Source organism: Cynara cardunculus, unplaced genomic scaffold (genome assembly GCF_001531365.2).
Source record: "Cynara cardunculus var. scolymus isolate 2C unplaced genomic scaffold, CcrdV1 Un_Scaffold_483, whole genome shotgun sequence".
Classification (NCBI taxonomy): domain Eukaryota; kingdom Viridiplantae; phylum Streptophyta; class Magnoliopsida; order Asterales; family Asteraceae; genus Cynara; species Cynara cardunculus.
The window spans coordinates 58237-83684 of NW_020200580.1; the positions used below are offsets into that span (position 1 = coordinate 58237).

General features: G+C 35.8%; 4 protein-coding genes across 4 annotated transcripts; 3 read left to right on the plus strand and 1 right to left on the minus strand.

Moving 5' to 3' along the window:
- Positions 1-6302: 6302 nt before the first annotated feature.
- Positions 6303-9217, plus strand: LOC112501707 (putative late blight resistance protein homolog R1A-10). The gene is made up of 2 exons (XM_025105412.1): positions 6303-6381; positions 7188-9217. The coding sequence occupies exon 2, from the start codon at positions 7343-7345 to the stop codon at positions 9215-9217; it is 1875 nt and encodes a 624-aa protein (XP_024961180.1). The 5' UTR covers positions 6303-6381; positions 7188-7342.
- A 150-nt stretch (positions 9218-9367) lies between these two features.
- Positions 9368-16061, plus strand: LOC112501708 (putative late blight resistance protein homolog R1A-10). The gene is made up of 4 exons (XM_025105413.1): positions 9368-9657; positions 12379-14918; positions 15183-15259; positions 15858-16061. Exons 1-4 carry the CDS (start codon positions 9368-9370, stop codon positions 16059-16061), a joined length of 3111 nt encoding a protein of 1036 aa, XP_024961181.1.
- An 815-nt stretch (positions 16062-16876) lies between these two features.
- LOC112501688 (disease resistance protein RPP13-like) lies at positions 16877-19717 on the minus strand. Its single transcript, XM_025105384.1, has one exon. It carries the CDS (start codon positions 19702-19704, stop codon positions 17074-17076), a length of 2631 nt encoding a protein of 876 aa, XP_024961152.1. The 5' UTR covers positions 19705-19717; the 3' UTR covers positions 16877-17073.
- A 1749-nt stretch (positions 19718-21466) lies between these two features.
- Positions 21467-23945, plus strand: LOC112501710 (PHD finger protein At2g01810-like). The gene is made up of 3 exons (XM_025105414.1): positions 21467-21776; positions 21870-22128; positions 22268-23945. Exons 1-3 carry the CDS (start codon positions 21467-21469, stop codon positions 23943-23945), a joined length of 2247 nt encoding a protein of 748 aa, XP_024961182.1.
- Positions 23946-25448: the final 1503 nt, after the last annotated feature.

Here is a 25448-nt window from a genome sequence, read left to right on the forward strand (position 1 = left end):
TTCAAATTTATATTTTATTTAAAAATAAAATCATTATTGCTTTTTTAAAAACACATAAAATCGTATTATAACATCGACAGAGACAAATAATAAAATAGAAGATTAAAATCGATATGTGTCTCGCTGCATTGCGCAATTACTCTTCTAGTCATATCAAAACTTAGATTCGGTCTCTCAGGTTACGGTCGTTAACTTTTTCCATTAAGTACAATTTTAATCAGATTTATTTTAGTCATTTTTCACTATTTTTATTATGTTAGAATAGTAAAACACATTATATTTTTAAAAATTAAAAATATAGTGAAAATAATTAAAATAAAATACATCTCGTTTAACTGGACTTAATAAAAAAGTTAACGACCGTTAGATATTAAACTTTAATCTTAAAAAGGTAAAGATGTGAAAAATCGCTTCTTTTAATGTTGGAAATATTTGAATTAAAAACCAAGATAAAATAAAGAGGCTTATTATATTGAATATCCACTTGAAGATTAGACATTATCTTATAATAACAAATGATATATCTGATTTTATGATAGAATTTTTGGTATATTATTTTTTATTAATGGGATGTGCATGTTTTTTTTGGTATATATTGTGAAAGGGTCGACATAATTTTTAAATGTATTTATTTATAATTTTGACATAACTTGATAAATATCGGATTCAATTCAGTAAGTAAATATTTGAATTACCAAAGTCTTACCTGGGTAAGCGCTTACTAAGTCACATTATCTTACCTGGTAAGAGCAAGAAAATGACCAAAAGTCTTACCCGATAAGTGAAGACGACGACTCTTACCTCGGTAAGCGCTTACTGGATAAATTGTTGCATATGATGTCGATTTGGTGGATTAAAATCTTATCCAGTAGGTAAATGATAACGTTAAATTTTACCGGTAAGCGCTTATCGAGTAAGTGTTTGGTAAACGGCTCCTTATGCATCAACAAAATTGGTGAGAATCAAAGTATTGATGTATTATATTAGTGTTGATCTGATTAAAAATTAAGGAAATAACATTCCACACTCGGATTTATCGATTAGAATCACACTTTTGTATGAAAAAAAATCAAATTATTGATGTACTCTATTTATTGTAGTTGCTTTATATTGTTTCTCATTTGATTATCCTAATGAACTGTACTCTTATCCCCCATGCCGAAAACGGGTTACGAGTTTACCATTATCCATTGTCAGCCCTATTTACAAGACTTAATTTATAGAAACAAAAATTAAAACGTCTTATCTAAAGACGTTGTAATAAGTTTATAAAATATTTTTGAACGTCTTAACAAGAGACACTTTTAATACAATTCGTTGCATTAGAAATTTTATATGACACTATTTGAAAAAATATCATATAAAAACAAGTGTCATATAAAAAGACGAGTTTATAGGACACTAAAAAAGTGTCGTATAAAATTCTCAATGTGACGTTTTGTGTTAAAAGTGTTCTAAAAAACTTGACAGGACGTTTCAAAAGCGTATTTTAAACTTATTACAACACCTTTAAATATGACGTTTTATATTTTAATCCTATAAATTATGTCTTATAAGATAATCTACTAAGATGATTGCAAATTAATAACGTCCTATACATTCAATTTTATTTATTATGTTTTTGGATTATTATAAACTAATAAGAAAAACCTTTAGCTTAGTAACATAACTTAAACATTAACTCTTTATCTATACTATATTATAAAGCATTTGACAAAAACTCTTAAAATCCACTTTTTATACATAAAGTACTGTTTATTAATGCATGTTACTTAAAACTCACGATTACAAGTAGAGTGTGCCTAAGTACAACTTATTAAAACTTTATATCTAAATTCGTGTAACTAACTGTAGATAAACATAATCAAATATAAGATAAATATCTTATTTTAAAATAAAATATATAAAATATAATTAAGATAATTATTGAATTCTAATAGAAGACTTAATTATTAATATTATAAAAATGTTATATTATTAAACTAAAAATAAATTATTTCATTATTAAATCTAATTTAAATTATAATTAAAAAAATTAGAGAAACTACATTAAAAAAAAAACTTTTAAATAGTTGATTTGATATTAACATTGGTATATTTTTTTTTCAAATTTTTATGGTATATTCAAATTTATATTTTATTCAAAAATAAAATCATTATTGTTTTCTTAAAAACACATAAAATCGTATTATAAAATCGACAGCGATAAAGAATAAAATAGAACATTAAAATCGAGATGTATCTCGCTGCATTGCACGAATGCCCTTCTAGTATTATTTAAAAACATATTTTTATATATAATTGATATTAATAATTTAATATATAATAGGTGGAAAGAAAAATAATAAAATCCAAAAATTACAAAGGACAAACCAGTTAGGGGCCAAAAAGATGATAAACATCACATGTGTTATATAATGTTCATATATGATATTCCAGTGTAAAAAGAGATCTCCACCCTTGAATTAATCTTAATTGAATGTCAACATTAATAAGATGCAACAAATCAATCCCTTCTAAAATACAATTCATAGGTAGACATGAGATTAAAATTGATGAAGGGTTTAGATGTCTTCTTAACGCTTCTCCCACGATTCATAATTGTAGGTATAAAGTATATAAAATGTGTATGAGATAAATAAATCAGATATGACAAAAAGAGAAAACTGATATGACAGCAGTTGATGACCGAAGTTCGGAGATGCTCTAACAAATCTCGACACTTTGAACGCTAGTAGACGCATGCATGCCAAAACCTGTTAAAACCGAACCCCTAATCGATATTTTTGGTACCATTAATTAGATATTTATATTACAATTAAGCAGCTTAAATAAAGTGCATCAACAATATCTAATCTGTGTTTGCATTAAGCAACCAAAATAATACCACAAAACGAACCCTAATTCAAAGCTACAACCAAGAAACTGTAGCCCTGCAAATTGGACAGACGTTCTTGTGTAGCAACCATCTGTTAATACATTCTACATGATACCCATGTCTGCACTCCAATAATCTTCCCATCATCTCATATTCTTCATATGCTTTCTGGCAAATCACACAGATCTCACCTCCTGCTTCCTCTTTCCCGATTCCAACGATCTCAACTGGACTCTTTTCCTCTGATATGCCATCGGCGCCGTAAAGAGACTGGTGGTGTATTATAAATCTCGCGATCGTCATAGATGCTTCATGATCTTCGTCTTCGTCGTCCAAGAACCTAGCAGTGGCTACCGATCCGTGAATATTCGTTGTGAATTCCATCTGAAGAGTTGTATAAGCAGGTCCATTGTCAAACAACATGGATCGGATGTGATTGTAGTCATGGATGGTGGATGCTTGATGATCGGTTGTTGGAGACGAATTGATGATGATTAGTTCATCCAGATCTTCACCTGGTTGTGCATTGACGATGATGAAATGGCATAAATCTGGGATTATAATCCCATATGAAGACGACATGGATGTAGGCATAGGAGTATGATGAAGTTGTTGACGTATAGAACAAGGTTGTGTTCTTGAAGATGAATTAGTACTTTTACCCCAAGAGTCAAATGTGATTTCCACTAAATTATAGCTCTTAAAAATCCTAATTTAATATGGAATTTATTTTGTTTCCATATATAATTTGGAATATAGTAATCTAGGTTATTGGCACTGATTATATACATTATCTTTTTTTTTAATATTTTATTTAATGTTAAAATGCTACAATACGGCCAGTGTTTTTTTAATTTTGTTTTTAAATTTAGTTAAATTTGTTATCTTTTTTCTATTTACTTAAAGAATATTCATACAATGTAACGAGATACATCTCGATTTTAATTTTTAGTTTTTTTTTTGTCTCAATCGATGTTATGATACGGTTTTATGTGATTTTGAGAAAACGGTAAAGTCTTAAGTTTTGAATAAAATATAAATATGAAAATATCATAAACAATGAAAAAAATATTGATATTAGTACAAAACTATCTATTTAAAATTTCTTTTTTTTTTTTCTGTATTTATTTATGTTATATTTTTTTATTTTTGGTTTAATAATATAATTTTTTATAAAGATAATAATTAAGTATTTTATTAGAATTTAATGATTATTGTAATTATATTTTAGATTTTTTATATTTAAAATGAAATGTTTATCCTTTATTTGATTATGTTTATCTACAGTTAGTTACACGAATTCAAGCATGATGTTTTAATAAGTTATACATATGCACAATTTACTTGTAATCTTGAATTTTATGTAATATGAAACAATACTTCATGCATAAAAAATGGTTTTTAAGAATTTTTATCAGATACTTTATAATCTATACTATATTATAAAGCATTTGATAAAAACTCTTAAAAATCATTTTTATTCATGAAGTACTGTTTATTGATACATATTACTTAAAATTCAAGATTACAAGTAAATTTATGTAAGTATAACTTATTAAAACTCTATTTTTAAATTCGAGTAACTAACTGCAGATAAACATAATCAAATACAAGATAAATATCCATTTTAAAAATAGAAAATCTAAAATATAATTATGATAATTATTGATATCTAACAGAATGCTTAAATTATTATCTTTATAAAAAATTATATTATTAAACCAAAAATAAATTACTTTGTTATTAAATCTAAAATAAATTGAATTAAAAAAGTTAAAACAAAACGAGAACTATTAAATTTATATTTTATTAAAAAATAAACATTATTGCTTTCTTAAAACCATATAAAATCGATAGAGACAAATAATAAAAACTAAACACTAAAATCGAGATTTATCTCGCTACATTGTACAAATACCCTTCTAGTACGGTATAGATTATTCAATTTATTTCATCTCTCTAACTTTTTTATTTTATTTCCGTTTTGAACTTTAAATTATTCATTTATTTAATCATCTTTTATCGACTCATAAAAATTAATCTAAAATAATATATTCTTTAATTTGACATTATTTATTTTTATAAATTTGTTTATGAATATACTTTAATTTTAATTAAGATCGAAATAATAATTTATTATTATTTATTTTTTTAATTTGGTTGGAAGTTTTTAAGAAAATAAAAGTGTTAAATTATGTTATAAATCTAGATTTTTTTTGTGAACTATGATTGCCTTTTAAATCCGCATCTACCATCTTCTATCTTTAAATCGCATTACTTATTTATTATATATTTATATTATATATTATGCTCATCTGCTTCAATCCTTCTGATAATAATTAATAGTAGAGGCTTATTCTATTGTACTTCATAGGTTGTATTTTGTCATCCCTCCTAACTCCATTAACCGTTGCTCTGTTAAATCACCCTCCTTCAACCCCCTCCCACGAAACTAGGGGGTAAATAATGCGAGTCGAGCTCGAATATCAATATACTCGACTTGAACTCGAAACCCAATTTTCAAGCTCGAACTCGACTCGAAAACTCGCGAGTAGTAAAAATCAAAGCTCGACTCGAACTCGATAACTATTTCTCAAGCTCGAACTCGAATCAAGCTCGACTCGAACTCGATAACTATTTCTCAAGCTCGAACTCGAATCAAGCTCGAACTCGAATCAAATCAAGCTTGAACTGCAACTCAAATCAAGTTCAAACTCGAACTCCAATCAAGTTCGAACCAAGCTTACCTATTGAAATTTATGAAATTTTAGAGTTTTTCTCTTATAAATTTTAAAACTTTTAGATATTCTTTTAGTTTTTATAAAACTAAAGAGACTAACTTCAAATCTTATCATCAAAAAGACAAAGTTAAAATTTTTATTATCTCTCTCTTTCTTTTTATAACATATTTTCTCCCTTTTTTTACCTATCTTTTTTTCAATGTGTGACAATTTCACTAATTTTTTTTTGTACTTTTTCGTCTTTTTAATTGTGATTTTAATAAAAATTAATTAATTAATTTTTATAATTAAAAAAAATACATAATTTTATTTAAATATCTAAAAATATAAGACTTATATTTTTTATATTTTATAAATTTTATCATGAAAACTGATTATATTTTAAAACTAATTATATATAAAATAATCGAGTATTTCACGAGCTCTTCGAGTCGAGTATTAAGTAGCTTGACTCGACTCGTTAATTTGTCGGACGAGCTCGAGTTCGAACCGAGCCTAGTCGAGTCGAGTTGACCGAGTGGATCTCGAAACCATTGGTTTCGTAAATGGGATTAACATCATTACTAAAGATCCTACACAAATGAAACATTGGAACATTATATAGTAAGATTTTGCATTAGACACTGCTCCTAACATCAAGACAAATATAATTGTAAGGGTTATTACAGTTTATGTATCCTCTTCTTTTCATGTTTTGTATCGGTTGAAGTGAATGGTTGTAGTTTCTTGCGACAACCACCATCATCATCATCTTCATCTGCGGTGAGTTCTTCTTCTACTTCCAATCGAACTTACTACTGCAAATGTTAGGGTTCAAGCAACTTTGCATATGCTCATCTAATTCAATCGTTTTGGTAACAGTAGAGGTCTTCATATCTTGTATTTACCATCCATAATTTCGGCCGACCTCAGTGATGCTGATTGTATCGACTCGAACCCTAATATCATGCAATTTAAGCATTAAGATTAGCTATTATATGATCAAATATTGCCATTTTCTAGGAAACCTGTAATAAGCTCTGATAAATTGGTTTTAGTTTCAGTTCAGATACTTGGAATGGTGTCATAGACTTCTAAAAAGTGTGATAACCAGTGGTGTTAATATCATTGTTAAAGATCCTACACAAAGGAGACATTGGAACATTATCTAATAAGATTTTGCATTAGACTGTTAGCTCCTAACATCAAAACAAAATATCATAACAAGGGTTATCATGGTATGATTTGAGGAGAACGACAATTTGGTTCCCCAAAATTCCTTTTATGCGTCCACTCTTCTGTTCTGCTTTTTATCTGTGTGTTATGTGGTGTATATATTTGCTTTTTAGGAATACATGCAATTTGTTCTTGTTCTTGTTCTAGTTATCATTTATAAGATTTGCCTCACCTTGAATTAACCAAGGCCTTAAAATTATGTTTTCAGAGGATAACATAGTGTTCTTTTTGCAAGAGAAGAACAATTTATGATGAAGACATAACCCCATTAGCTTCCTTGACATTTGATTACAGTATCAAAAAGCAGGAATTGCTATAAGTTGTTTGAAAAATCTCTTCTTTGGAAATCACAGGTCATCCCTCAGATCAATCAACTTGGAATGCTTGTTCAGTGGACCTTAACAAAGTCTAAGAAAGAGTGCCAATCCAGTTGACTACCAATGTCCTAAGCTACAATTGGTGTATCCCACAGAATCTGATATACTTATTAAATCTAGAGATCTGCACCATGGCCGAGGCTCTTTCTCTTCTCTTAAAGCAGTTACTTGTCCACATCAACCAGCTACGCTATATAAAGCCCTCTGTTGAAGCACGAGATGACAGAACAGATGTAGATGCATCTTTTGATGTTCTCATGAATCACCTCAGAAAGATGATGTTAGGATATGAAAACAAGGAAGTGCAAGGTTTGTTTGAAGAAATCCGACTGCAGATGGATCGCATTGTTGCTTTGATGGGGATTTCACCATCAGGAATTGACGCATTGTTAGAGGCTTGTGAAAAACTCTATAACATCAGATTCGGCTCAACCATGGAGGCAGAAGAAATTGTTGTGGGCTTTGATGATGAAGTAGAAATACTGCTTAATCAACTTACTGGAACTTCTACAAAGCAGTTGCAAGTTATCGCAATCACTGGAACGGCTGGGCTTGGGAAGACGACTTTGGCTAGAAAACTATACAGGGATCCGTTAGTCGAGTATTTCTTCGAATTTCGAGCATTAACTTGTATTTCTCAGAAATATCTGAAGAGGGACTTGTTACTCAGCATATTAAGCTCTTTTATCAATGATCTTACCGAGGAGATCTATAAAATGAGCGACGAACAGTTGGGGGAAAAGCTATACAGATTTTTGAAAGGACGCCAATATTTGGTGGTCTTGGATGATGTTTGGGATTGTAAGGCCTTGAATGACCTTCAAATCTATTTTCCAGATGACCAAACTGGAAGCCGGATTCTATTTACGAGCCGACATGTAGACCTGAGTTTACATTTAGGGTCTGCTGGACCTGTTCATGATTTGCGTCTTCGTACTGAAGGTGAAAGTTGGGACATATTTCAGATGAAAGTATTTAGATTCGGAATATGCCCTCATTTTTTGGAGGAACTTGGAAGGGTGATAGCAAGAAAATGTGAAGGCTTGCCTCTTGCAATCATTATAACTGCTGGTCTCGCGAAAAAACAATTGTCATATACATGGTGGTCAGAAATTGCTGGGAGTCTACATTCGCTTATGGCTCGTGATCCAAGCCAATACATGGACACAATGGCTTTAAGCTACAACCATTTGCCTTCTCACCTGCGGATCTGTTTTCTCTTTCTTGGTGTATTTCCTGAGGACTACGACATTCCTGTGAGAAAGTTGATCTGGCTATGGATTGCTCAAGGATTTATACATGAAACTGGAAACAGAACCTTGGAGGATGTTGCAGAGGATTTCATGATGGATTTAATCAAGAGAAGTCTGTTAATGACTGCCAAAAAAGGGGTTGATGGCCAAATCAACGCATGCCGTATCCATGACTTGTTGCGGGATTTATGCTTGAGAAAAGCAGAGGAAGAGAATTTTTCTCCACATTTTTACAGGTATGCTCATGTTCCGGCATCTTCAAGTACACCTCCTGCATTAAACACCCACTCTGGTTTTTGCTATCCATTTGAGTTGGGCAAAGTACTTCAAGAGGGTGGATTAGTTCTTAGTGAAACGTACAAATCCCTTAGGATTCTAGATGTGGAGTCTGTCCCTATCTCTTCATTTCCTTGTGATGTAATAGAGCTTGATAATCTGAGATACTTGGCCATTCAAGCTCGTGATGGAAGTCCCCAACCATCAATATCAAACCTTGTCAACCTGCAAATGCTGATAATATCATCAAGGAAGAATATAGTTGTACCAAAAACCATATGGAATATGATAAATCTAAGGCACATATGCATCAAATCAGGGGAAAATCTTGTGGAGGAACCTTGTTTTGTACAAGTAACAGATAAGGATGGTTGTCCAAATGTGTTGTCTTGCCTGCAAACCTTGTCCCAAATAAGCCCTCAATCTTGCCACAATATATCTTCGATGACTCCCAATCTCAGAAAGCTTGGGTTTTAAGGTGATCTGGAATTTCCATATATACGTTCTTTGGAGCACCTTCAAAAATTAAAGTTGCTAAATACAATTCCCTCCCCTGAAGTAACAAGGTCTTGCAATCCTCTTATGTTTCCTGAAAATCTTAGGAAATTAACGTTATCTAATACTGGCATGGATTGGGAAGAGATGTGGATCTTCGCTTGGCTACCGAACCTGGAGGTTCTAAAATTAAAATTTCATGCCTGCATTGGAGAAAAGTGGGACACAGGTGATGCAACGTTTCAGCGACTCAAGATATTGAAATTGCACGGCTTGGATCTAAGGCAATGGGTATGCTGGAGGGATAACTTCCCAGGTCTACAACATTTGGTGGTTCGTCATTGCTTAAAACTGGAGATTATCCCATCAGATATAGGGAAGATTTTGACACTGGATGTGATTGAGGTACGGGGCTGTAGCAGGTCTGCACGGGTCTCTGCACAGAATATCCGGAAAGAACAAGAGAGGGAAGGGAATTGTTTCTTGAAAGTCCATACAGACCAGCAAAAATAGATCAGCCAGGTTAGTATGATTTGGATTTCTGATTAAGTTGGTCTTAACCAAATCTCAAGAGTCGAGCCTTCAGATATGTTAAGTAATTATATCATGTTGGTTTTACACATTTTAGAACATAATTAGAGCAAATATAGTATTTATACCTTAGCATTACATCTTTCAAAAAACTTGCTCCACAGTATATATGTGGTGTTTGTAGCTCTTTGTTGACTTCATATTTGTCCATATTTGTTTTCAACTTTGAATGAATAAGGAATATGATTGTTGTGGTTAGCTTGGTGAGGGTGATGGCCATGTCGAAGCTCTCTTATCCTTCCTTTTTGCCTTTCAAAAAAAAAAAAAAAAAGAATATGATTGTTGTGATGATAGAAGTTATTTAAAAGTGACTTTGGTTGTGATTGGATATGGTTTGTACCATAAATGACAGCATTTTCAGCATATGTAGACCACTTGAAAACCTTTTTTTTCAACTATATATTTATGTTAAAAACCAACAACTTTAATCAGTCCTGCAAGGAACCTGCCTCTAAAGATACCAATGTGAGGGGACATTTTTTAGCCTGAGGCTAGCGGTGGACCTGAAAACAAACTTTAATGTCAAACCCAAATCCAAAAGCAAGCTCTTAATTCCAAAATAAAACCCACAAGGACCGAAAGAACAATAAATTATAAATCATAACAATGAAAACCGTAATTTTTAACTAACCACAAGGATTGAAAAACGCAATTCACTCTTATGATAATAGAAAATGATAAAATGATCAAAATACACTTAAGTTAACAGGCTTAGGGGTCGTTTATAAAAAACTTACCCGATAAGTGCTTACCGGTAAAATTCAACACTATTATTTACTTACCAGGTAAGATTTTAGTCCAGCAAAACGACACGTTTGCAATAATTTACCCGATAAGCTCTTACCGTGGTAAGAGTCGTCGCCTTCGCTTAGCGGGTAAAACTTTTGTTCCTTATCTCGCTCTTACCGGGTAAGATTCTTGGTCCTTGCTATATTCATCCGGTAAGATAATATGACTTGATAAGCGCTTACTCAAATAAGTGTTTGGTAAACGGCCCCTTAGTTGACCGAAACCAACGACAAGAAACCATTGGGACAAAAAAAAAACGTAACAAAGTAGTAACCACCGGTACACACCGAAATAATGAATGAAGTTCAAGGACAAAACTTGTTGATTGGTGTCATCCGGAGGACCAAAAATATAATTTACTTTTAATATTGGGACTTAGTGAATGGTGAGCGTCGAAAAACCACCTTTCGAAAAGCGAAGTGTTAAATTTATTTTTCATTATAAGAAAGTATTTATTAATTTTATAACATGATTATAAAAAGTGTACCATATATAATTTATCCAAATTCGTTATTAAGACTTTTTGGCCACCATTTTTGGAAAGTGAATATTGAAGATAACAATTAACATTTTCTAGTGTTAGATACTAAAGATAATTTGTTAAGGGACCAAATATGTATGTTGAGAAATAATCCAAGGACCAGTTTTGTACTTCACACGAATATTAAATACAAGAGAAAGATAGCGATCCTCTTCGTCCACATTGATGAAAATCAGTCAACTCGCTCAAGCTCAAAGGTCAATTTGCGTTCGGATCATCATCTGCGGTGAGTTCTATCGATCATTCTACTGCAACTGTTAGGATTTCAACCAAATTTGTATAGGTATTTACAGGGCCGTAACCAACTCTAGCATTCATCCAATAACTGCAGTTTGTACTTGACTCCAATAATTGTAACGAGCTTTAGACATGTAAATTGTAACGAGCTTTAGATGGTTGTAAGTTGTGAATTGTGATGAATGTTTCGAGTTCGAGCTTGCATTAGGAAGTGGTCAAGCTATTTGAGTTCGAGCCTGACCTAGCATTTCAACTCGAACATGGTTCTGTGTGCTTACTTTATATGCTGATCTAGGCATCTAGCTTAATCGGTCTGATAATGGTAGTGCGTATTGTACTTTGTCTGTTTGATTTTACCATCCACACATAAGCTGGGCCAGAATGGTTGTTACTGGCAACCCCAATATTTTTCTAATTTATAAGGTTTTAACAGATTAAGATTAGCTTTTTACAAGACAAATTTGCGGTTGTTTTAGTAATTCTTCTAATCAGTATGAAGTTTGACTACATGAAGACCAAAGATTGATGAATGTGGTACCGAGTCGTTATTTATGTTTCTGGTAAATCTGTAACTAAGAAGTTTGTGTTGGTGATTTTAGTGAAATGATCGGTCTATTTTATGTGATTGGGTTCACAAGAGAATGTGTATGGTTACTCATTTGTATGAATGTGGGCTTGAATTATGAAAACAACCCTTTGCAAACAGCATGAAAAATGTTAGAGAACCATAGCTTTCCTCCTTACAGATTGTAATTATAAAATTTATTTGATGTTAAAGACGTGAAAGGATTTACAGGAATCTATAAACTTATTTGACGTTAAGGATGGAATGTATTGATTATTAGCCTCCTTGTCCTTTTACTGTTAGCATCAGAAAATGGGATTTTATGTATTTATAAGTAGTTTGAACACTAACCACATGCTGTTGTGTTGACGACCAGCCAGATTAATCAACTTGGAATGCTTGTTCTCTGGAATGTGACAGAGTTGGAGAAAATAGTACGTTTGCTGTGAATCCAGTTCACTACCAGGGAAGAACCATGGATGATGCTCTTACTCTTCTCTTAAAGCAGTTGTTCAGTGACATGAATGGTGCAATGATGGGCAATCAGTTAAGTTTGGTAGGACTACAAGGGATACCAGTGATAGAAAGACATTTAAATGGTCTCATCAATCACGTAAAAAAGATGATGCTAGGGTATGAAAATGAGGAAGTACAAAGCTTAGTTAAAAGCTTGGAAGAGATGGCTCGCGTCCAAAATTTGTATGGCTCTCAAAATTCAATGATCAATGAGATTGTAGAGGTTATTGAAGAACTCTGTAACATCAGACATGGATCACACATAGGAGAAGAACCTGTTGTGGGTTTTGATGATGAAGTAGAAACAATACTTGATCAACTTACTGGAACTTCAGCAAAGCAATTACAGGTTATCTCAATCACAGGTATGGCGGGGCTTGGTAAGACAACTTTGGCTAGAAAACTATACAGGGATCCATTAATTGAGTATGTATTCGACTTTCGAGCATGGACTTGTGTTTCTGAAGTATATCTGAAGAGGGATTTGTTAGTCAGCATATTAAGCTCTTTTATCAGTGATCTTACAGATGAGATTAATAAAATGAGTGATGAACAGTTGGGGGAGAAGCTGCACAGACTTTTAAAGGGTCATAAATATTTGGTGGTCTTGGATGATATCTGGGATGATATGGCATGGACTGATCTCAGATTTTATTTTCCAGATGACAAAATTGGAAGCCGAGTTCTGTTTACTAGCCGGGACATAGACGTGAGTTTACATGTACAGGCAGCAAGACCGGCTCATATTTTGCGTCTTCGTACTGCAGATGAAAGTTGGGACATATTTCAGAAGAAGGTATTTAGAATGGGAATATGCCCTCCTCATTTGACGAGAATTGGAAGAATGATTGCAAAAAGATGTAAAGGTTTGCCTCTTGCAATCGTTATAGTTGCAGGTCTTGTGAAAACTCAATTGTCATATAGATGGTGGTCGGAAATTTCTGGGAGTCTACATTCCTACATGGTTCGTGATCCAAGCCAATATATGGACACACTGGCTTTAAGCTATGACCATTTGCCTCCTCACGTAAGAACTTGTTTTCTCTTTCTTGGTGTATTTCCCGAGGACTATGACATTCCGGCAACAAAGTTGATTTGGCTATGGGTTGCTCAAGGATTCATACATCAAACTGAAAACAGAATCTTGGAGGATGTTGCAAAGGACTTCTTGATGGATTTAATCAAGAGAAGTCTGTTAATGATTGCCAAAAAAAGCGCTGATGGCCAAATTAAAGCTTGCCGCATCCATGACTTGTTGCGGGATTTATGCTTGAGAAAAGCCGAGGAAGAGAATTTTTCTCCACAAATTTACAGATATGTTCCTGTCCAGGCATCTTCAAGTACTGTCACAAATATGCTACATGGAATGTCATTAAATCCTCGTCCTGCATTAACCAACCCCTATGGTTTGTGCTATCCATTTGAGATGGGCAAAGTTCTTCAAAAGGGTGGATCAGTTCTTAGTGAAACATACAAATCCCTTAAGATTCTAGATTTGGAGTCTATCCCTATCTCCTTATTTCCTTGTGATGTAATACAACTTGATAATCTGAGATACTTGGCCATTCAAGCTCATGACGGAAGTCCCCGAGCATCAATCTCAAACCTTGTCAACCTACAAATGCTGATAATATTATCGAGGAAGAATATTGTTGTACCAAAAACAATATGGAACATGGTAAATCTAAGGCACCTTTCTATCAAATCAGGGGAAAATGTTATGGAGGAGCCTTGTTTTGTACAAAACACAGAGAATGATGGTTGTCCCAGTGGGCTGGCTAGCCTGCTAACCTTGTCCCAAGTAAGTCCTCAATCTTGCAACAATATATTTTCAAGGACTCCCAATCTTAGGAAGCTTGGGTTTTGTGGACCGTTAATGTCAAAGCTAGGTGATCTAGAGTTTCCAAATTTACGCTCTTTGCAACACCTTCAAAAATTGAAGTTATTAAATACAAATCCCTACCCTGAACCAACGAGATCCTGCAATCCTATTATGTTCCCTGAAAACCTTAAGAAACTGACGTTGTCTAATACTTGCATGGATTGGGAAGAGATGTGGACCTTCTCCTTGCTACCTAATCTGGAGGTGCTAAAATTGAAATTCAATGCATTCGTTGGAGAAAAGTGGGAGACAAGTGATGCAGAGTTTCGGCCGCTCAAGGTATTGAAACTGCATGACCTGGACTTGAGGCAATGGGTGTGTTCAAGAGATAACTTCCCAGGTTTACAACGTTTGGTGATTTATCATTGTTCAAAACTCAACAGCATCCCATCAGATGTAGGGAATATTTTGACACTAGACGTGATCGAGGTACGAGGGTGCAGTAGATCCACATGGGTCTCCGCACAAAATATCCAGAAAGAGCAAGAGAGCCAAGGGAACTCTTTTTTGAAAGTCCAAGGAACCAACAATGGTTCTGGTGTCACATTTCTAGCATTCCCAGGTTAGTAAGCTTTTGACATGTGGTTGCATTAATGCTAAAATCTTCTCAAATCAGGTTGGTAAGTGGAGATGAGGCTCCAAACAAGCTGATTTGATTTTCAAATCATGAAAGTTATGTTAATTGGTTTGTGAAGTTGGCTAAACTTGAGCTGAAATTCAATACCCATAGAAAACAAGCATAAACATGCCTGCAAATATTTAAAATCGCATATTTCACAATTTGGGAGCATATGAACTCCTTCAATAACTTTATGATTTTCGACAGGGAGCAGTCACATGGGTAGATTTGTGGGGAAAAAAAGATCTAGGATATTTAGGGGACGTTTACCAATACTTACCTGGGTAAGTGCTTACTGGCAAAATTCAGAACTATTATTTACTTATCGGGTAAGATATTGGTCCAGCAAAACAATATCGTATGCAACAATTAACCTGGTAAGTGACCGTGGTAAGAGTCGTCGCCGTCACTTACCGGGTAAGACTCTCAGTCCTTGCATTCGCTCTTACTGGGTAAAATTCTTGATCCTTGCAATGTTGATTCGTAAGGCAATGTGACTTGGTAAACGCTTACCCGGATAAGCGTTTGGTAAACGGCCCCTTAGTTTACTTATTTTACCTAATTTAGTCCCTAATGATGTTATTCATGCCCAAACGCTCATAAATGAGCCTAGGATGTTAAATTGGCCCCATGGATGACTAAGGACTATTTGGTTGGTTTTCCATTAAATCATGTATTTTGATACGTTGATATTTGTTTGTTGTGCGGATTAAACCGTCAGAATGTTTGGAGGGACAGTCTCATCTTTGAAAGGGGATCGACTAAGGGTGCGTTTGGTTTGCGGGAATATTTCTGAGGGATTTGGATTCCATGGGATTTGGATTGGATTGGATTTAAAATCCATTCCTGTGTTTGGTTTGCAGGATTTGGATTTGATTACAGGAAATTAGGGCAGAACCCTTGTGCATTTTCTATTCAAGCAGACCAGAATCGAGCATTTCTAATGCTATAGAAAAGGGGTTAATCGATTACCTGCTGAGTGATGGGAGACGCCGGCAAACAGGAAGGAAGACAGCACCGGCGAGGAGGCAAACCTTGGGCACAACTTCGCAAGGGACGCAACGGGAAGGAAGACAGCACCGGTGAGGAGGCAAACCTAGGGCACAGCTTCGCAAGGGACGCGACGGGAAGGAAGCGGGAGGCGTGGGTGAAGCAATCGATGGGAGGGAAGCGATGGGAGGGAAGCGATGGGTGAAGGAAGCGGGAGGCGTGGGTGAAGCAATCGATGGGAGGGAAGCGATGGGTGAAGGAAGCGGGAGGCGTATGGGAGGGAAGCGATGGGTGAAGCAATCGATGGGAGAAGATGGAGACGAGAAGATGGAGAAGATGAAATCCCACGGGGATGGGATTTTGAAATCCCATGTATTTTCAAAGGATTTTGAAATCCATGGTTCACGGGATTTTAAATGAATCATTGGATTTGAAATCCTACCATTCCTACAAACCAAACACAGGATTGGAATGGATTTCAAATCCAAATTCCCCCAAATCCATTCCAATCCCGCAAACCAAACGCAACCTAAGAGAAAAACGCAGGGAACTCAAGAAGGAGATTGGTGAGCATTAACCATTAATTTTTCATTGTTTTTGGTAATTTCTTGCACATTTCAATCTGTGATTCCAAGTTAGGCATGCATGGCTAAAAACTTCAGATTTTTTATATTTTCCAACCTTGAGATTCCGTTGTAATTGTTTGAGAGAGGTTTCTTTGTTGGATTCCTAAGTTTAATGTCAAATTACTTGAATGTTAACCAGTTTGATCAATTATTTGATACCGCTGTGGGTTCTGTGCGTTGCATGATAGTTATAATCTTCTTAAAGAATCATTGAGTTAAGATAAAACGTAAAACGTAATTCCTCGATGAATAGTTAATGAGATAAAATCTGAAACATCAAATGTATTTTCATAGGTGGTTAATTTGCATATATTGAAAATCGTTTATTATTATGAAAAGTTTTAGATGCATCAGTAATAATCTTATTGTTATGCCAACTCAAACGACATGTCCTAGAACCATATGACCATTGTTACTTGTTACTTATACGAAGAGAAGATGAAACTCAAAGAACGATCATTAGATGACATCCAGTAGAGCTCTCAAGTTTGAGTTTCTTGATCCGGAGGGAAGATGACAAGTTTGAAATTCTTTTGAATCCTGTGGGCAGAAGCAACAGCCGAATGAGAAGTCCAACTCAACTCCACAACCTCAAGTGTTGTTATGCCTCCAAGACCCCAAGGCACCTCCACAAGCTGTTCACAGTGCTTCAAACTAAGCCGTTGAAGTTGCGGAAACTGATCATCAGCAGCCTTCCAAATCGCCAAATCTGTCTTCCCGATTTCAAGAACGCGTAGTCGAACGAAACTCCCATCTGGAGTCTCCCAACATTCGCCAACAAAAGCATTGTCTCCGAGTTTCAGAACCTCAAGACTCGGCAACTTCCCAAGAACAGACATATGTTCCCAATTCAGCATAGTGTCGGATAGCGTCAGTTTCTTTAGTTTCGGCGGGAACTTGTACCATCCCGGAAGGCCGTGCAATTTACCATCCAATGGTGAAATTGGATACGTGTCGTTCAACAGTTTCAACGTCTCGAGGTGAGTCAATTTCGCAATGTTATCGAACTTACAACTACCCTTTTTCTCTTCCATAAGCGACATCAAGTTCCCACGAACACCAAGTTTTTGCAGGTTCGGTGTCCTAGCGAAGATCACATCCGTACAAGTGTTTGGTGACACTTTCGACATGGTCCTAAGGTTTTCGTTGACCAAAGGGTCTTTAACACCTTTTCGGGATTTCGAAGATGGAGTTGGCAAATCGCTAGCTGCACTAGTATAAACATGCCTTAACTGCAACAATTTCCAGAGATCTGCTTGAACTTCAATGTTACGAAATGTGGTCTCTACAATAAGCGTTTGCAGGTTCCAAAGGTTTGAAATGGCTGCCGGGAGAACCTTAAACGTGCCTAACAACGCAATGTACCTCAAATGAACGAGTTGGATGCTGGGGAAACGAGGGAAACTGATAGGCCGAACATCCAAAACTCGAAGCAATCGAAACGAACCAGGAAAGTAGGTTATGAGATCAGGAGCTAAAACCGTTTCTTCCTTGGCGTAGCACAGGAAAGATCGGACGTGTGGAGAATCTGGCTTCGAGGAAACGTAATCGGAAACTCGGGTATGGACACAAAGACGCCTAAACACAGTTGGACTCACGGATTTTATATAAGAAGAAGGTTCCAAACCCTTGATCTCCTTGAAGAAATCCTCTTCTTCGGCTTGTTTGACGCACAAATCGTGCAGCATGTCGTGAATTCGACAAGTTTTGATCCCGCCATTCGCCCTCCTCTTTTCGACCAACACCAGATTCCTGTCCACAAGATCCTGCAAGTTCTCCTCCGCCATCTCTTCTGCGCTCGCGTCTCCAATTCGCTGAATAAACCCCTCAGCGACCCAAATATGGATCAGTTTCCTAACGGGTATCTCAAAATCCTCCGGAAAAACACCAAAATACAGGAAACACGCCTTCAAATCGTACGGTAAATGGTTATAACTCAATGCTAACACATCCATACATTGCTCTGGCTCCATTGCTACATAAGTATTCACCTTTTCCTCTACTTTCTCCCACCAACTTCTCGTCTTGTCTTTCTTTCGAAGAATTCCGGCAATCACGACTAGCGCCAGCGGTAAACCATAGCATTTTCGTGCAATTTGCTTCCCGAGATCCTCCAATTCTTTTGGGCGATGACTTCCTCTAGGGAAAACCTTCTTTCCAAGGAGCTCCCAACTCTCATCAGGTGTTAGAAACCGAAGCTGATAAGGCGGTCGATTCGTGTTAGCGTGCAGTGCCACATGCTTGTTACGACTCGTTAACAAGATTCGACTCCCATTTTTGGTGTTGGGGAACACCATTTTTAGATCATCCCATGCCTGTTTAGTCCACACATCATCCAACACAATTAGATATCTTCCATCTTGCAATTTGATACGAAGCTCATCAGCTATGGTGTTCACACTCCATTCTGATGTATCTTTGTTTTCTCGAGTAACATCGTGCAAGATTTTAAGAAACACTTCTCTTCGACTGTAAACTTGGGAAACATAAACCCAAGAACGAATGAAGAACTCGTATTGAATCGATGGATCGTTATAAACTTTCTTAACAAGAGTTGTTTTCCCTAATCCGCCCATACCCACGACGGAGATCACATCCAGCTCCTCCATCTCCGCCTTGAGCCACCCCACCATTTTTTCAGCTTCTTTATCGAAACCCACAACGTTATCCTCCTCCACAGCTGGAGGAGATCTGGTAACAGACTCTCTCCGCCCTAAAGCTTCGTAGCCGAACATTTTATTATCGTAGATCTCCTTCACGCGTCGACGTATATCATGGATCTCTTTACCGACGGTTCGGAGTTTCAGGGGATAATCTGTGATGTGGAAGGCTTTCTCGAGACTGGTTCGTGATTTCTGGACGGAAGCGTGGACGACGTACATATCAACGATGTCTTCGGCTTTATAGACTTCGATTCTGATTCGTCTGACGAGTTCTTTGACGACGGCGTGCTTGCTCCGGCTCTCGGTGGTGTCCTTGACGAAAGCTGCCAGTAGACGGAGGTCGTTGCAGAGGGAATCGACTTGATCTTTGACGCTTGAGATCAAATGGGCGTTGTAGACTAGCAGCTGCTTCAGATTACCCAAAAGGAACTCCACAGCTGCATCCGCCATTAAAGAATCAAGATTCTGAGTGGAATAAATGTAGCTTCAGCCTTCAGAGAGAAGAAGATCGAGAGCTCAGATGCCCAATTTGGGTCTGCCGACGAGTTGAAATTTTGGAATCTTTGTTACTCGGAATCGGAAGAAAACTGGCAATTTCGATCGACCGTTGACCTGACCTGCTAAACGATGATGAGTGATATTGCAATTAAAGAATTACGTGTGTTTTTATTATGAGAAAGAGCAATTTATTAAGAAAATGTTAATTAGACTTATTGGTATATTTGGTTTATGAGTATAGTTTATTTGAGTTGTTTACTTATGCTTTATTTGTATAGAACATGGCTTAATCGTACATATAAAAATAGTGTGTTGTTCTCATTCAGCCACAAAAATGACACATCTACCCCTTATTTAAAACATCGCCTCCTTCCCATATGAGACACTTCATCTTCGGCCTGTTTATGATTTTTTTTATGTTCAAACAATTAATATTAAGGGGTAAATCGGTCATTTATGTTATTCAGACTGTTAGTTCAGATAAAAAAAGTAAACAACAATACTCATTTATTCAGACAGACAAGCCATACATGACTTAATAAAAAATTTGGTAAACCATCCCTAACTCAACTTTTTGAATGGTTTAATTCACAGGTTAATGTTATACATAAACACTTAAGGTAAATATGAAAAAACCAAACACGATGAATTTTATAACTGTCATATAATCAAAAGTTGATTTAATTTACTGGTATTGTATTTTATGGACTATAATACTTGACTACACTCAAAACAATAAACCGAAACGATTTTACTAAGTTCATAACCACGCAATAATTTTATGACCTTCCAGCCTAGTGGTAAAGGCTTGGGCATGACATAGTCATGAACCCGAGTTCGAGCCCTGGGAGAGGAGTGTTGGCGACATTTAAGTGGGGCCATGTTTAGCCTCCAAATTTGCCGGGGATTAGTCGGGCTTTGGCCCGGACACCCTTACCAAAAAAAAACTACTATAGAATAAGAAATCAAATACTACGGTAGACATATTTAGAGGGTCGTATACCAAACGTTTATATGGATAAGTGCTTATCAAGTTACAATACTTTCACGGATGAATATGGTAAGGACTAAGAATCTTACCCGGTAAGAGTGAGACAAAGACCAAAAGTATTATCCGGTAAGTGAAGGTGACGACTCTTCGTATTTATCGAGTAAATTGTTGAATACGATGCCGTTTTTGTTGACAAAAAATCTTACTCGGTAAGTAAGTGATAATGTTGAATTTTACAAATAAACTCTTATATAATATACAAGTGATATTGTTAAATTTTACCAACAAATGTTTATGGGTAAATTTTCGATAAACGAGCCCTTTGTTGATGAAAAGTCACTTTATTCCGTAACAAGGATTCGAGGATGTAAGAAAGTCAACACAACACAACACAACACAAGGACTAGATTGTTAAAAAAGGAAAACAAAGAGGAAAAATAGTAAAGAAAAGAAACTTCAGGGGGTGAAAGTAAACTTACACTTTGGGACCCACAGCAACACACGTACTCACTGCCCTATCACAACAAAGTCGGTTCTCTAAATACTCACACAAGTCTACTGAAAATATTTCGTTACGTCCTAATTTACCATTTTACCCCTACATCTCTTCCACATTCTCCCGCCCTCACAGGTCCATATTCGTCTTTTTCCATTCAAACCCCCCACTCCACCCCACACCCTCTATTCCTCCATTTTCGGTTCTTCATCTCTCTCTTCTCTCCCATGGCGACGCTGGAAGCTTGTATTAAGAACAATATCAGTAGAAAGAGAAAACAACGAATCTTCGAGTTCAAGAGTTTTGGGAAATCGGTAATTGATCTTTCGGGTCCCTTTCGTGATAACATCCGATCGTTTCTTGATGAATATGGTGAGCAGATTGAACAACAGAAACTAACTGCCACCGTTTCCAACAATGTCTGGTCTACTCTCCTTCTCTGCGAATCAAACGGTGCTGTTTTCCCTCTTTACACCATCGAAGAACTCATCAATGATCATTCCATTTCCCCCTTTTGCTGTCACTGCAAATCCGTCGGTCAGTTCACTCTCGCTATATGTATGTGTGTATTTAACTTATATATCTCGAAATTGGGATTGTTGAATTGTGATTTTGTGAATGAATTTGAAGGATGGGGTCATCATTTTGTTTGTAAGAGAAGGTACCGTTTTATGATTCCACCGTATGGTGATAAACAACCATTAAAGGATCATGATCAGAAGAACAGTTTGGAGCTCGATGATACACATATCTTACATGGATTAATTCACTGCAATGGTTTTGGTCATCTAATTTCTATCAATAAATTAGAATTGGGTTCTTCAAATTGTCTCACACAAACCGATGTCATGAATCTCTGGGACAGCATTTGCAGTTCACTTAAAACAAGGTATGTTTTGATCTCAATTTAAGAGCTCAATAGAAATCATATTACTTATGAAGATTATAATGATTCGATTTGATCAATTAACAAAAACTCAAAATGCATTATTTGATTCTACATTTTGTTATGAATTTACGTTGTGCAGGAAAGTATCAGTTGCTGATGTTAAATTGGAGAGATCAATGGAGTTAAGGTTAATTCATGGAGTCGCTTTCGAGAATTCATGGTTTGGGAACTGGGGTTATAAATTTGCGCATGGAAGTTTTGATATAACAGATGATAAATACAGGGGAGCTGTGCGATTTCTAGCCGAATTAGACCTCGATATGATCATCAATGACTTCAAAAGCACTTGCCATGGAAGGAAAATTCAACAAATTATCTGTAAATACCGCGAATTAAGTGAAACCCCATTAACTTCCATGAACGAGCTTCTGAGATTTTTGCTTGAATTTAAGCCAACTGCCCAGATTGAGACCCAAATTATAGCACCATCAAGAAAAATCCCCAAGTACGAGCATTCTACATCTGATGAAGAAAGTCAAAATCCAAAGGGTTTGAATGAATTCTTGACTTCTCTCATGGATGCAGATTGTAGATGGCCTCAGAGGAGAGTTGAATACTCGCTAGAAGTGATCGTCAAGTTACTGAAACAGAAGAACAATGCAATGTCGAGGCATGAATTGAGGGAGAGCGCTCGACAGTTTGTTGGAGATACTGGTTTGATTGATTTCGTGCTAAAATCGATCAATGTTTTGAGTTTTGAAAATTATGTTATTCGTCGAATGGTCAACTCGTTGACCAAATTGGTCGAGTTTGAGATTCATGAGGTGGCAGAGGATTCCAAGACGGTGAAATTTGTATCATCGCTGTGGAAATTGGAGCCACGATGGCCTAAGCAGAGGCTCGAAAAGACTGCTAAAGTGATTGCAAACATTCTGAAAGAACACAAGATTTTGAGTAACGGAAGAAATGGAGCAATGTCGCGTAAAGATTTGCGGAATATGGCTAGCAAGTACGTTGGAGACACGGGTTTGATCGATTTCGTACTGAAATCGATCGATAATTCGGTTATCGGGAAGCAAATCGTTACTCGCATGAAAAACCCACTAACCCGATTGATGGAATTCGAGATTCGAGACCAAAACTGTGAAGAATTTGGCTTTGAAAAAGAGGGAGATGCTTATGGAGATGTCTTGTTTCTGTATAGAAACGTTTTACTGGGTTACCCCTGGTGGAACTCGGTGAGTCAAGCATGCCGAGTCGTCTTGAACAGCAAGTATTTCGTGAAAGAATGGGAGGTTGGGCTGGGAAATGAGCAGCTAATGACATTAACCTGCCGGATTCTACCAAGTTTTGACGAGTTGGAAACCGAGTTGACTCGTCCACTGCCACCTGGCGAGCTGGTAATGGTGACACCGTGGATGACAATTGGGCAGCTGAGGGAGGTGGCGCAGTGCGCACTGAGGGACACATACTGCATCATGGACAGGTTTGAAGTGAGTCAAATTGGCGGGTTGAAAGGAATACGGGACGAGGTGGTGCTATCTTGCGCAGTGGAGGCTGGGGCGCAGGTTTGGGTTAGAGGGTGTGGGCTGGACTTGGGTACGACGCTGAGGTACGAAGGTGGAGATGGATACGCGGTAGAATCAAGGGTGGATTGTGGGTGCGATGATGATGTTGAGAGGATGGTACCGTGCGATGAATGCCAGGTGTGGAGGCACACGAGATGCAGTGGCATAGAGGATGATGAAGCCGCACCCATGGAGTTCGTTTGTGGCGATTCTGATGCCAAGAGTAAGAGCGACCTCTTGAGCCATTAGCTAGGTTGGGTTCAACAACTATTAATTAATTAATCATTTATTTATTATTTCTAATATAATACAAAAATATATCCACGATTTAAAGATATTTTTCTCTTATCATAAAGTCGTCAAATCTGAATTGATATATATATAGAGAGACTTGGGATCATGTGAGACCAAAAGTTTTTCGTGAGACCAATTCTTAACTCTTGGATTAGATCTACAATCTGAACATTTATAATCACAAAATTGTCATGCGACTTCTCAATAATCACATAAATTGTCATCGTGCAACTTTAGATCATTAGCTTATAAAGTTGATCAATAAACATAAATTGGTCTTACAAGTTTCACGAAAAACCGTTAGTCTCACGTGAACTCAACCATATATATATATATATGGGTGTGTGTGTGTGTGTGTGCGCGCACAAATGTGAGTTGTGTATAGAAAGCATACAGTATTTTACACGTATTAACCCAAAAATCCATGTTCATTCGGTCGTTTTTTAAGTATAATTTTTTTGGAGAGGACATGGATGTAATTATAAGTGTATATGAAGAAAGTCAAAAGATTTACCAAATTCTTTTAAATTATTTTGAGGGTTTATTTTCAGTTTAAAAAGTCAATTATTTATGAATTAATACAAACATTGATATATTGATATGGATTAGAAATTTGGAATTCATAATGTGGATGCAAACTTTGTAATGATTATAAAAGAAAATAAGTAATTTGCATTTAATATGTTCTCGTATGCATCTTGTCGTGTTGATGAAAGATTTTTTGACTATCCTGAAATTTTCTTACACCATCATTCAGTGAGCACATAAGCATTTTTTTTTTCCTGTCAATCAAAATGAGGATTAAAATGTTATCAAATCGTTGTTTTCTTATTGTGGTTGACAATAACTTGATAATTTTTGGAAATGATTGATAGAGTTGAAAAAAGACTGACATTACTAGTATTTTAATGTGATGTCATCTTTAAAAACTTTGAGAAGACAAGAGATTGAAGAATCTTGAAGTTTTTTGGAATACTATTCTAAGGGGGTGTTCGGTATTACTTATAAAAATAATTTATTGACTTTATTTTGGTGTTGCACCGGTAATATGCATTTTTAAATGTTTGGATAAATAACTTACACCGGTGTCAAACCGGTGATAAAGAGTTTTTGAATAAGTTTAACCTATCTAATTTATAATAAATTTATAAGTACTCTTGTAGAAAAACATAAGTTGTTTCAAATAAGCAAAATCCCAAACACCCCTAAATCTTCAAAAATCACATTCCCAATAATATCATTATTCTTTTATAATGGTTAGGTTTAAAGTAAAAAAGAAAAGGTAACTTTAAAAGTAATCTATACTATATTATAAAGCATTTGACAAAAACTCTTAAAAATCACATTTTATGCATAAAGTACTGTTTATTAATGCATATTACTTAAAACTCAAGATTGCAAGTAGATTGTGTGTAAGTACAACTTATTAAAGCTCTATATCTGAATTCGTGTAACTAA